The 14155-nt window shown below is 43.1% G+C and overlaps 1 protein-coding gene across 2 annotated transcripts in view; it reads left to right on the top strand.

Annotated features, from left to right (window-relative positions):
• The window catches only part of CDH23 (cadherin related 23), a 655553-nt gene that overhangs the window by 357916 nt on the left and 283482 nt on the right, over positions 1-14155 (top strand). For both annotated transcript variants that reach the window (XM_056799300.1, XM_056799301.1), the window contains exon 11: positions 3323-3511. In XM_056799300.1, the coding sequence (XP_056655278.1) occupies positions 3323-3511 (189 nt within the window). The remainder of the gene's footprint in view (positions 1-3322; positions 3512-14155) is intronic.

Genomic DNA, 14155 nt, shown 5'->3' on the forward strand with positions numbered 1-14155 from the left:
AAATATATTTTGTTTATATACTATATGATTCATTTTAATTTTTATTTATATTATGCATTGTTATTTTATTTCTATCTCTATAATAATGTATTTTATTATATCCTGTTTTATATGAACATAAAAATATATAATATAGGCATATATTAAATAGATCTTCTTTGTATATTTTTATTCATATGTTGCATATCTTATATGTATATACTGTTTATCTTCTGTGTATATACTATATCTCTTATATATGTATTTATGTGTCTAATGTATATATACACATATAAAACAAGCTATGTCTTATTTGCATATATGTATGCCTTGTGTGTATATGCATATATAAATATATTTTGTTTATATACTATATATTTTTATTTTTATATTATATTATTTATATCTCTCTATAATAATGCTTTATTATATCCTACATTTTCATGTGTACATAAATGTATACAATATATATTTATATAAAATATTCTGTTCATATATATCATATATTTTATGCATTTATGCATATATGTACATGCATTTGTGTATATGTGCATATGTAAAAGACATCATGTGTGTATATATTGCATGTGTACATAAGTATATATAATATATTATATGTGTACATATGCATATATAGAATATATCTTATATCCATATACTATACATCTTATATGCACATATTATATATATGCTGTATTTCTTATGTGTCAATGTAAAATGATTTTGTCTTTTGGGTATCTATGCATGTGCTATATATATCTTATTGAATGTGTGTATAAATGCATATATAAAGTATTTCTTATGTTATGTCTATACTATATATTTTACGTATGTACCTGTGTGTGTATATATAACTGTCTTCTAAGCATCTATCACGTCTGTGTCTCTGATGGACCCAGTTCTTTCCATGCTGTCTCCCTCACGAGAACGTGAGCTCCTTGAAGGCAGGGGTCCTTTCTTGCTGTTCTTTGGGACCCCAGCACTTAGCCACGTGCCTGCCAGCCAGTGCTTATCGGGTGCCTGTTGACTGGCATAGGGAACAAGAATTCTCCCAAGATGCTATTCAGACTTTGCTGGAAGACCTGGCCTGCTTCCCTGGACATCCCATTCCTATTCGGTGTAGCTCCAATTGCTAGGAAATATTTTCTTAGGCAGACCTAAATTTGTCACTCCTGGTCATTGCTCTCTGGAATCAAAGAGAACAAGTTAATCCCTTTTCCCAAGTCAAAGCAGGGAGGGAGAAAACAAGCATTTATTGAGCTCTTGCTAAGTGCCACACACTGCATTAAGCGCTTTACAGATATCTCATTTGGGTAGGTGTGACAATTATGCCCATTTTACAGTTAAGGAAACTGAGGCAAGTAGAGGTTAAGGGAATTGCCCAGGGTCACACACTAGTATGTGTCTAAGTTAAGACTTGTCTTCCTGACTCTGAGCCCTGTGTTCTCTCCATTTCAGCACAAACACTCAAACCTTCTTCTGCAGGTTACATATTCCCTGTTCTTTCCCCTGCCTCGTATGGCATGATTTCAAAGCCCTTTGTTCTCATGGTTTGCCCTACCCTGGGTGTTCTGTAACTTACCACCATCTGTTCCTCAGTGGAGATCTCCCTCCTTGGTCATGCCTCCTGGCTTCCCTGTCCTAAAATGTGATGCCCAGAAGGGAACCCAATATTCCAGAGGTGATCTGATCTAGGTAGGGAGTGTAGCAAGTTTCTCCAAGATCAGATTGGTGGGTTTTGGGCCACCATATTGAATTTTTTATTCATATTAATTTAATTCAATAAATATGTCTGAGACACCTCCTAGGTGCCAGGATTGTGCTAGGCAATGGCAATTCAAAGACAAAAACAACACACTTCCTACTCTCATGGAGTTTCCAGTCCATTAAAACACACAGATTCCATTTTTCCCAGACAAAGTGCTATCCACTGTGTCCCATTTCTGTCTCTGAACCCCTCTCAACTAAGTGACCCAGTAGACAGGGCACCAGACCTGAGGTCAGGAAGACCCAAGTTCAAATCTGGCCTCTAATACCTACTAGCTATGAGACCCTCCCTTGGGCAAGTCATTTAACCTCTGTTTGCCTCAGTTTCCCCATCTGTAAAAGAGGGATGATAATAGTAGCACCTACCTTTCCACAATTGTCATGAGGATCAAATAAGGTAATAATTGCAAAGTTCTTAGCACAGTGCCTGATACATAGTAAGTGGTATATTTTAAAACTGGAATATATTATGTGCTATATGTGCCATAGAATATTTATTATATTACATATTAATATCATTATACATAAAATCACTGCTATCATTATTATTATTATTGATACCCTGTTTCAGAAGGAAACAAGGGGCTGGGCCACAAAGCCATGTGACCAAGGAGGCACAAGATAGCCAAAGGCCTGGGGAGCAAAGTCTCCCAGGGCCCTCAGTGAAGAGAAGCAGTAACAGCCCAACCCCCTTCTTGCTCCCCCAACAACCCATCCTCTGATCACAACCTTCCTTTTAATTAAAATCAATATGGAGCTGGGCTTGTGGCTGGGAAACCCATTTAGGAGTATGGATCCAGCCCAGGCCACGGGGGTCCCAGGAGTTGGTGTGAGAGGGGCCATTGATTGAGGAAAGAGGAGGGCTGGCAGGTAAAGTCAGGAAGCTCTGGGCTCTGGGAGTGACTGTGTTCTAGCAGGTTGGAAAGGACAACCAGCAAAATTACTACACTTAACCTCAATCAACAAGGCCCTCTGCTAATAGCCAGAAGTCAATAAGGCTCCTCTCCTCCCTGCCGCCCCCTTCTTGCTCCCTCGTCTTCTGTCAGGATGCCTTAACTGTTTAAACTCAATGAAAAAAGAAGTGTTTGGATTGTTTGAAGGAAAGCAGAGGGTGAAGAGCCAAGGGAATTTGGGAAACTAATAGATACGCTTGCAAAAAATCCCCAAGGATCAATCAGTAGGGGCTCTTGCCCTACACTGTGCTGTTCTCCATTATATTTTTTCCTCAGGGTCTGACTCTGCCCCACAACCCACTTCTTCCTGGCTTGTGGTCTCTGAGACTGGATGACAGGATTCTTTCTTTGCTCTTTGATGTCAGCATACCTTTTGGTGTTTAGCATAATACCTTAAATAGAATAGACATCCAATAAATGCTTGTTGAATGATGGATTGCCAATGAGCTTGTGCCTCAGTTTACCCAACTGTCATTTTTGGGTAGAGTCCCTTCCTTGACTCCAAATGGGTCCTCAAACACATTAGCCTCTTCTTCCTTTTCTGTTCCATCTTCCTTCCTTCCCTTCTTCCCCATTCTCCCTCCATCTCCCCATAGCTAAAATGTATTTTCTCCGGCACCCAGGGCACAGAGCTGTATGATGACCGAACTCCATCAGATGCTTCCTGCATTACCACCTTCAACATCCTTGTCATTGACATCAACGACAACGCCCCAGAGTTCAACAGCTCTGAGTACAGTGTGGCCATCACCGAGCTGGCCCAGGTGGGCTTTGCCCTTCCCCTCTTCATCCAGGTGGTGGACAAGGATGAGGTGAGTCCTGTGGAGCACGTGCTACCTGTCCCCCTCGATGTCTCGGGGAGCCATATTGCCTGGCTTCTTTAGCCACTGCTGTGCTGTGTGACCTAGAGTGGACTATCTGCCATCTCTGGGACTAAGGTTCCACATAAATAAGAGAGGGATGCTCTGATGAAAGTAAACATAACTACATATAGGGGACTTAGAAGAAATACTATCCCTAAATTCCAAGTGTCTTATCATAAATATGCCACCTTCTCTATTGGAAGAAGGCAACGTCCTACGAAAAATAGGAGCCTTTTATTTGCTTCTAAAGCACTTGGGAAATGATGGGCAAACATTAAGAAGGCTCTGTTTGGGGTCAGAACTGTGTCTCCTCTGTCTCTGAACAGGGACAGAGCCTCCCAGGACCCTGGGGTGGGGAGATGGGAGCAGGGACAAACAGAGCTACTTTGGTCTGGGGAGTTTATGAACAAGTTGAAGAACTCAGTTCCTAGCTCAGGCCATAACAGCCGTGCCCACTTTCCTTACTTTCATGTTGAGGCTATGATACGAGAAACAGCAGTTGCTAGACTGTCTACTCTTAAGCTCTCCATTTCGCTTGACCTCTCCTTCTGCCCTTGCTCCTGCCTTACCTTCTGCCTGCAGCTGGAGTCCTTTGCAGCCATTGCTAATGGAACTTGTGTTTATTATCACTGCTCTTGGACCATTCCACTGAGAGATTCCATTAGATTTCTAGCCCTGAGGTGATACTCTTCAATTACCCCTCTTGTGGGCTCCCGTGAATCTTAGCTCGCTTTTTCTCACTGCTCTCCCTCCTCTTCCACCATCTTGCCCTCTACAGTGTCTGATTAGCAAGTCGTCTCTCCCCCTGGAGCCCACCACCACCATTAACCCCTTCTTCCCATTCTGATGGCTTCCATGCCAATATCCTCCACTCCTGCCTGCATTCCCCAGATGAGACACTGCTCCCACAGTGGCCACAAATCCTAGAGAAGGAAGCAGGACATCTCCAGGCCAGAAGAGGACTCTCTCCTGCCCCCTCCTCAAAGCTCACAAGTCTGTCTCCCCACCTCTATATGGGACAAAACCATCACAGAAGAATGATGGCAGCCAGCCATGATGGCACGTGCCATTAAGGCAGAGACTGGCAAGCCTCCTAAGAGGTCTGAGTCATGGACCAGCTGAGCCATATTCAGTGAAGCTTTAATAGGGTGAATCCTCAGAAAGGGATGACCAGACCAGGTTAGATACAGAGCACCAGGCCATCTTCATAAGTTCAAATCTGGCCTCAGACATTTATGAGCTGGGCAAATCACTTGACCCCATTTGCCTCAGTTTCCTCATTTGTAATGTGAGCTGGAGGAGGAAATGGCAAACTACTTCAGCCTTTGCCAAGAAAACTCCAAATGGGATCAAGAGGAGTTAAGAATGACTGGGAAACAAATGAATAACCACAAGCTGATGCCAGAATTGGCACTATAATATACTACACTGGCTTCTTTTCCCAAGGCCATCCTCTCAGAAGAACCAGATGTGTCTGGTTGAAGCTCCACAACAGGACAAAATAGATGGCTCAATGGATAGACTATCAAGTCTGGAGATGGGATGTCCTGGGTTCAAATCTGGCCTCAGACACTTTCTAGCTGTGTGACACTAGACAAGTCACTTAATCCCCATTGCCTAGCCCTTACTCCTCTTCTGCCTTGGAACCAATACACAGCATTGATCATAAAACAGAAGGGAAGGGTTAAAAAAGAAGAAGAAGTCCTATGAGGAACTCTTTCCTGTGTCTTCTCTTTTACTAAGACTAGCAACAGCAGCAGGGAGAGGGGAGATCAGAGAGGGAACTCAACCACTGTCCATTCATATAATATGATAGTCATGATGCAAAATGCCCCAAGGCCAATATACCCATAACTCCCTGCCATTAACCAGATGTGGCTTCTTTCTTGGAACAGAGTTAAAGGGCTTTACCATGCCTCCATCCTTTAGACTCTCAATGTCACTACCCCCCCCCTTCCTTGTTTGGCCTTAGTTCTCTTTCATGTGTTCTATTTGCCTTCCTGGGTCTTTCCTGGGTCTCCTCCCCTGTCCCCCTCCCACCTCCTCCAGCCCTACTGGGAGCAGAACTGGCCACAATAACATTCTTTCCCAGCTGAACCCCAGGCAGTAATGTTGTCCTGCCTGGGTGGAGTATGGATTATTGCTTCTCTTATTATTGTTTGCTTTAATTGTCTTGAAAGCAACTGATGGCTAAGCACATAAATAGAGAGGCAGGGTTGCCTAATGGATAGGGCCTTGGATCCTGCTTCAAATTTTCTCTCAGGAACTTCATAATGATGTGGCATTGGTCAACTGGTTTAGCCCATCTTAACCTCAGTTTACCTCACCTATAAAATGTGTATCATAATACCGCCTCACAGGGGTATTGGGAAGATTGATGAGATCATATGGGCAAAGCACTTTATAAACCTTAAAGCAGCAAAAAAAAATTTTTTTATCATGGGAATTTTGAGTGACCAAGGGCAAGACTCACCACCGACTAGAGCAGGAGGGTCAGACCAGAAGAAGAGAGAGGGGCAGGAACCGACAGAAAGACCAAAACTTCGATCTAAATAGTCAGGGTGTTCTCTCCTGATCCATTGTTTCATATTATCCACTGGCTGTTCTGCTCCATTAGTTGGCATGATCAGACTGTATAACCCCTTCCAAATTAGGGAGCCAAGAGAAATATCTTGGGTCTTCTTAGGACGTTTCTTTTCAGGACTTCTGAAGACCTCTGTGTGTGTCTATGTGTACACATGTAGATCAAGGGAAATAAAGAGAGGGGGATGTGTTTTTATTGTTAAATCATTTTCAGTCAAGTTTCGTTCTTTGTGACCCCGTTGGGGGCTTTCTGGGCAAAGAGACTGGAGTAGTTTGCTGTTTCCTTCTCCAATTCATTTTATAGATGAGGAAACTGAGGCAAGAAAGGTTAAGTTCCTTGCCCAGGGTCACACTGCTAGAACAAATTAAAAACCCTCAGATAAAGATCAAATTGGAAATTCTAAAAATCAAAGGAGAAATTATTAAAATGAAAGTTAAAGAACTCTTGAACTAATAAATAAGCATAGGAACTGGTATTTTGAAAAAAAAATAAAATAGATAAAGTATAGGTTAATCTAATTAAGAAAAAGAAATAAAAGAACCAGGGTCACACAGCTAGTTTGTGTGTGAGGCTGGATTTGAACACATGAAGATGAGTTCCTAACTTGAGGCTGGGCACTTTATCTATTGCACCTCCTAACTGCATGTGTGTGTGTATGAATGTATATGTATATATATACACACACTGTTCTATCTCTGCATATGTATACATGTAAATGTTGTTGAAATCAGAGGTTTTATGAGTATGGGGAACTCCCAGTATGAAAAGTGCCCCCTCCTGAATGAAGAGTGACCTCAAATTCAGGAAACTTGGAGTCTAGTCTTGGTTTTGCCACTCACTAGCTGGGTGTCCTTGTTAAATCATTTTCTTCTCTCCAGGACTTGGTTTCTCCATCTAGAAAATGAAAAAAAAAATTGTTCTAGCATGATTTCTAAGGTTACTTTTATCTCTAAAAATATCTATGGGGGCAGCTAGGGGGCTCATTGGATAGAGTCAAACCTGGAGATGGGAGCTCCTGGGTTTAAATTTAGCCTCAGACACTTCCCAGCTGTGTGACCCTGAGTAAGTCACTTAACCCCCATTGCCCAGCCCTTACCACTCTTCTGCCTTGGAACCAATACACAGTATTGATTCTAAGACAGAAGGTTGGGGTTTTAAAAAATAAATTAAAGTCTCTATGACTCTAAGATGTTAGGAGACAGTGAAAGCACATACTGTCATCTCAATCATGTCCACTGACCTCATCCAAGTTTAGGTCGTTCATGGTCTTCCTTAACCCTGATCCTCTGCCTTTCCTCCCTCTCCTGCTCCTCCCTGAGCTCATCCACACCACTCCTGCCCTTTTCACATATGAGCAAGGGTAAAGTGGCCTCTACTTCCCTTCCCTTCCTTTTTCATCCTTCATCAGGGAGGAAGCCTGGTCCTGTCCAGGTCCCTCTGCTCCTTTCTCGTGGCATGACTGGAATGTGGCTTTTTATTTCTCTCTTAATACCTCCTTCAGAAAGGCTCAAAGGCAGCGTGTCATTTATAAAAGCCACTTGAAGGATAAAAGATAAGGAGGAAGCAGAGCAGTGAGCAGAAGGAAGATGAGCCCCAAGCAGAAAAAGGAAGTGGAGAATTGAGGCAGTAGAGTCGGAGGACTTACAACTGGAGGCCACCTGAGAGGTCCTGGAGCCCAAACCCCACTTTTGCCGATGAGAGTAGAGAGGCTTCAAGAGGGTCATGAAGTTGCACAAGATCACACAGCCCAGGAAAGGTACTTGGGAGCTATGCCACAGCTCCATCTGGTTAGGAAATAGAAAATCTCTCCCTGACTGCTCCTCTTGCCCAATCTCAATACATATCCACAAGATGAAAGGCAACATGGTACACTGGATTTGGAATCTGACAGCTGAGTTCAAATCCCAGCTCTGCTCCTTAGTTCCTTTGAGACCCTGAGCAAGTCATTTCAACTTACTGAGCCTCCAAAAAGTTCCTCAAACCTAGAACAAAAAGGCTTTACTATCTGACCTCTGAATAGATCTTCCACCCTGAAATCTGTAGTGGTCCTATGATAACTGTCTCACCAATCAACAGGCTTTTTGTGGGCCAGTCATCTAAAGAAGAGATAGCTCAGGGGAAGCTAGGTGGCTTAGTGGATTGAGAGTCAGACTTAGAGATGAGGAGTCCTGGGGTCAAATGTGGCCTCAAGACCCTTCCTAGCTGTGTGACCCTGGGCAAGTCACTTAACCCGAATTGCTTAGCCTTTTGCCACTCTTCTGTCTTAGGATCAATGTTAAGACAAAAGGTAAGAGATGGGGAAAGGAAAAGGAAGGAAAGGAGAAGAGAGGAGAGAAGAAAAGAGGAGGGGTAGGGAGGGGAGAAGAGGGAAGGAGGGGAGGGGAGGGCAGGGGAAGAGAAGGAAGGGGCGGGGAGTCAAGTGGAGTCCAATCCATTCTGGTCCGAGCCCTTCTGTCTAGTCCTATCCAGAAGCAGGTTAGATACCTCCATGTTGACTCCCTTCATATAAGTCCCTTGAAAGTAAGGTTTCACTTTTGTCTTTGTATCTAGCACCCAACACAGTTCCTGGCACACTTAACAAATCCTTAATTTCAACTGATTGATTAGAATCCCTGTTCCTCCAGCTCAAGTTGGGTGGTTATAAGAGGTCATCCTGGAAGCTTCGGCCCTTGGAGAGGGCTTCTCCCTGCCTCCATTGTGTCGTGAAGGAAAAAGGATGGAGGAGAATAGAGACAAAGGCTGGGGGAAGGGAGGCTTCCCTTTTCCCAACCCAGAGGTGACTAGGGACACATCTGGCAGAAGCTAATTCAGTACTATATACTGAAGATGACACGATTCATTTGTTAGAGGGGGACACACACACACACACACGCACACACACACACACACACACACGCACACACACACACACACACACACACTCTTAACAGCCACAACAAAGAGAGTTAGCCAGTGCTCCAAAATAAACAAAGAATCAGGAGAGGGGGAAAGCCAGATCTAGCACTGGAATGGCATTCATTGCTATCCACTTTCCTCATTTTCCATCCCTGTCTTATACCCTTTGTATATAACCTTATATTCATTTAAATTTTTTTTCCACTATTAGCCAATCTGTCCATGCCTGTGTCCTCTCGTCTCTGGGTTTACTTCTCACATAACAAGTCAGATGTGTGATAAGCCATGGACTCCTCCCTAGCTGCATCCAGATACCTCCTTTAGAGCTCCACCACCACCGTTTTTCTCAATCACATCATATTCAGTCCTAACTCCTTGACCTGGGTGAATCCCACTATCCCGAGACCCCCAAGCAGAGCTTCAGATCTTTTGATCAAACATCAATGCTGGCCAGCATTCTAACAGTTGAAATGGTTGTCCGTTCTTACCATTCTTGCCGTTGCCCTTTGTTAGAGAGGGGTGAGAGTTGAGGACCAGAGAAAGTCAGCAATTTACCCCAGAGTCATAACAAGGAATCAGTGATCATGCCAGGAGGAGAAGTCCCTTCTCTCTATGCCTCTGGAACATTGCTTAATTGGACCCTACAGTTACAGTTGATGCCCAGTTATATTCTTTGAGACTTCTGTGGCCAACTGCTAGCCCTAGTAAAATGCAGAATACCCAGACCAGACCCCCATTTTCTCCATAAGTTAGGGCGCACTCAGAGAATATTAACTCATTTGCCCAGGAAAACCTAACTAGAAAGAGAGCCCTACCACAAGAAGGAAAAATCCTACAGTGAATTCCAGTGCCTCAATTGATGCTGATTTTTTTATCATTATTCTTATTTTTAATTATCTAAACTATTCCCATCCCTCCATTAGTGAAAGTGGTCAAAAGTACTCTATCATACAAAGAGGAACAGTGGAGCCAGATGGAAAGTATAATGAGGGTAGCTAGGTAACCCAGTGGATAGAGTGCTAGGCCTGGAATTGGGGGGCCCTGGGTTAAAATTTGTCCTTAGGCATCCCTTAACCATAATTGCCTAGCCCTTGCTGTACTCTTCTGCCTTAGAATTGATATTAAGATGGAAGGTAAGACTTTTGAGGGGGGGAGGGGAAAGAGAAAGAAAGAAAGAAAGAAAGAAAGAAAGAAAGAAAGAAAGAAAGAAAGAAAGAAAGAAAGAAAGAAAGAAAGAAAGAAAGAAAGAAAGAAAGAAAGAAAGAAGAGAGAGAGAGAGAGAGAGAGAGAGAGAGAGAGAAAGAAAGAAAGAAAGAAAGAAAGAAAGAAAGAAAGAAAGAAAGAAAGAGAGAGGAGAGAGAGAGAGAGAGAGAGAGAGAGAGAGAGAGAGAGAAGGAAGGAAGGAAGGAAGGAAGGAAGGAAGGAAGGAAGGAAGGAAGGAAGGAAGGAAGGAAGGAAGGAAGGAAGGAAGAAAGAAAGAAAGAAAGAAAGAAAGAAAGAAAGAAAGAAAGAAAGAAAGAAAGAAAGAAAGAAAGAAAGAAGAAGGAGAGAAAGAGAGGGGGGGGAGGAAGGGGAAGGGGAAGGGAGGGACTAGATCAGAGTTTCTTAATTGGTGTCCATGCATGTCTTTCTTTTTATTTCAAAAAGATATTTTGATAACCGAATCTTGAGATAATTATGGTTTCCTTTATAATCCTGTGTATTTTTGTTTCAAGCATTATTCTGAGGAAGGGCCCATAGACTTGTCCAAACAACAAAACATTAAGAGATCCTGGACAAGATGGCCTTGAAGTCTCTTACGCCTCTGAATCTGCAAGCTTCTCAGTGGCCACATACCACACTCTTTAGGGAAATGAAAAGAACTAATTTAAATTAGTTGCCGTAACAATCTCTTGAGCCAGGGTAAAGCTATAAGGCATGACCTGAGTTAGGGGGAAGATACAGGAGTGGAGAGGGAGAGGCATCAGCCATCGAGCCCATCCTGCTCCAAATGATGTCCAAGTAACACTGGGAGGAGCTGAGAGGTGTCACTGGAACCATGTCAATGTCTCAAGGATGACTGGAGAAGTACTTTAATACTTGTGGCCAGCTCATGAACCCTCTACCTATCTCCACCACTATATTATACCCCCAACTCCTCCATTTTTGCAATAATAATATCTGGTGGGGTTTTTTGAACCAAACCCAAAACTTCATAGACCAGCATAGCTTATCACTTCTCTCCAACCTGCAGCCTTTAAAAAATTTTTTACTTTCTGTCATCACAACAACTCTAAGGCAAAAAAGCAGGGGCTAGGCAGATGGGGGTTTAGTGACTTGCCCAGGACCACATAGCTAGGAAGTGTCTGAGGCCAGATTTTCCAACCAATGATCTTAAAGAGGGCAAGAAGAGGTTAAGGGACTCACCCAGGATCACAGAGTCAGAATTTACAAAAAGTAGCACTTGAACTCAGGTCCTCCTACCATCACATCCAACTATGCATTGGGCCATATTACCTCTAGTTTTCTGCCTGAGTAACAAGTCGTGTCATTTCTTTGAGACTCAGTTTTCTCAACTGTTATATGAGAATTGTAGTGTGATATAGAGGATGGAGAGTCTTTGACTTGAGGTGAGGAAAGCCTGGGTTGAAGTCCCACCCATAACTCAGTTTAGCTGCGTGATCTTGGGTATCCCTTAACCCTCTTGGAGCCCCAGACAACTCTCTAAAGTCTGGAAGCCACAGATAATTTATGAATTGTGTTGGTGCTCTGTGAATGAAACCTGATGGGAAATTAGTGTGGGCATAACTTTACTGCCTATCTCCCAAAGTTCTTGTGAGCCAAGCTTGTTAAGAGCTAGGACTAAGAGAGGGCTTTGCATTCAGTAGGTATTTAATAGATGTTTTTGAACCTATAAAGGACCATAGACATAGGAGTTATTATTATTGGCAAGCGAATGACACTTGTGAGTCAGACCTTCCTTTGGCTTCTGGCATGAGCTGACATTTCCAGGGTCTCTGCCCCCCGCTACCATTGGAGTGCCCAAGGGATAGCTGTGTAGACTTCAAAGGAATTCCATCTCTGGAGAAGAAGCCAAGAACAGCACACGAGCCAGCCAGTACTTTTCCCCCATTAATTTCTCCCCAGTTGCCTTCACTGAAGCTCTTATTATGACAATGACAGTTGTTATAATATTTTATCTGAGCCTGCCTCCTAGAGTGCTACGTCCTCCCTGCCATCCTGAGCTGCCCCCCTTTCCCTAAGGATTATGTGGTCTCCTCTGCGGTATTTCAAACACCTCCTAATTTAGGCTTATCTCAAAGTTCAATTAGCAGTGCTTTTTACACGAGGCCCCGCATCGGTGGTTGAAGTAGGATGCCAGGCATTCTTGGCAGTCACGATGCCCATCTCTAGCTTTGGATTCTTTCTCGTGGTCAGACCCCCTGGCTCCCAGTTCCTCAACTGTACTCTCCAGCCTTCTGGCACTGAGCCAGTCTCAACCTGTTTGAACTCATCTTTTCCACCAACTTCTAGAGCCTTTTCCCCCTGGTACTATCAGAGAAATTCCTCCACTCACCATTCTGTTAGGTCCTATTGATGGTGTTTTTGCTGTCATGGCCTCCCACCAATGGATCTCAACTATAGAAATAGGGATGAGGTTAACACTTGGACCCCAATTGGACAGGCTTGCAGTGAGAAGAGTGCCTTGCAAATTGCAAAATGCTTTATAAATTGAAGTTATTGCTGTTATTGAGTAAGAGGATACTTACTAATCAGGCTCATATAAAGTCATCCAATTTCTTTTGTTTGTTTTTAAGTCCTCACCTTCCATCTTAAACTCAATCCTGTGTATTGGTTCCAAGGCAAGAGGGCAACAAGGGCTAGGCAATGGGGGTTAAGTGACTTGCCCAAGGTCACACAGCTAGGAAGTGTCTGAGGCCAGATTTGAACCCAGGACCTCCGATCTCTGGACATGGCTCTCAATCCACTGAGCCACCCAGCTGCCCCCCCCAAAGTCATCTAATTTCAAAGAAGAATGCCACAAAGAACTTGAAGAAGGAAGAATGAAAGACCTATGTTATTCCTTCCCACCCAGAATCCTTTCCTCTTTGGCTCAGATGCCACAGCACTGACCTGGGAATCTATATTTCTATTCAGCTCTCCACATTTTTAGTCCAGCTCCTCTTGGGACAGCTTCATTCTATCCGTTAGTTGGGCTGATCACTTTCATTCTGGAAAAGACTTTGCCCCCCAACCTCCTGGCAGCCCCTCTAGTCTCAACCAGTCATTGAGCAAATGCCATTCAAAGATGGCATGACAGAAAGTGTGGATGGCTTAATTGCAACCCTCCCCACTACTAAAATAATCCAAAGCCTATACCTTATTGATGGGAGATTTCAAAGCACAAAAAATTCAGGATCCCAACTTTGTTTCTGCTGAAAGAACCTGTAATGCTGACCTGAAGGTCATAGAATCACAGAATTTTGGAACTAGAAAAGAACTTTGAAATCATCTGGTACAAACCTCTCATTTTAAAGATGAGGTAGTTGAGTTCCAGAAGGCAAAGGGGCCTGGAGTGATAATGCCATCTAATTCTCCTGACTTGTAGATGTCTTTTCCCTATTCCAGGGGTTCTGAGACATATTTGTGTCACAGACCCCCTTAGCAGTCTGGTCAAGCCTGTTGGGGCACAGTGGATAGAGTGCCAGGTCTGAAGTCAGGAAGATTGAGTTCAAATCCAGCATCAGACAACCTAACTGTGTGATCCTAGGCAAGTCACCTAACCCTGTTTCAGTTTCCTCATCTATAAAACGAGCCAGAGAAGCAAATGGCAAATCATTCTGATATCTTTGCTAAGAAAACCCCAGATGGGGTCATTAAGAGTCAGACACAACTGAAAAACAAGCAACAAGAGAAGCCCTTGGACCTCTTTTTGGAATAATATTTTTAAACACATAAAATAAAATATGTAGGATTTCAAAGAAAAGCAATTCTATCAAAATGGAATTATCAACATTCTTTTTTAAATTCATGGACCCCCAGGAAAGAACCAAAGCTACAGTATGGAGTTTACTCAGAAAAGCAACTGTTTATAGTGGTAGCTATTAATTCTTCCCTGTCCTCATGAATTCCAC

This window comes from Monodelphis domestica, chromosome 1, assembly GCF_027887165.1.
Source record: "Monodelphis domestica isolate mMonDom1 chromosome 1, mMonDom1.pri, whole genome shotgun sequence".
Taxonomy (NCBI): domain Eukaryota; kingdom Metazoa; phylum Chordata; class Mammalia; order Didelphimorphia; family Didelphidae; genus Monodelphis; species Monodelphis domestica.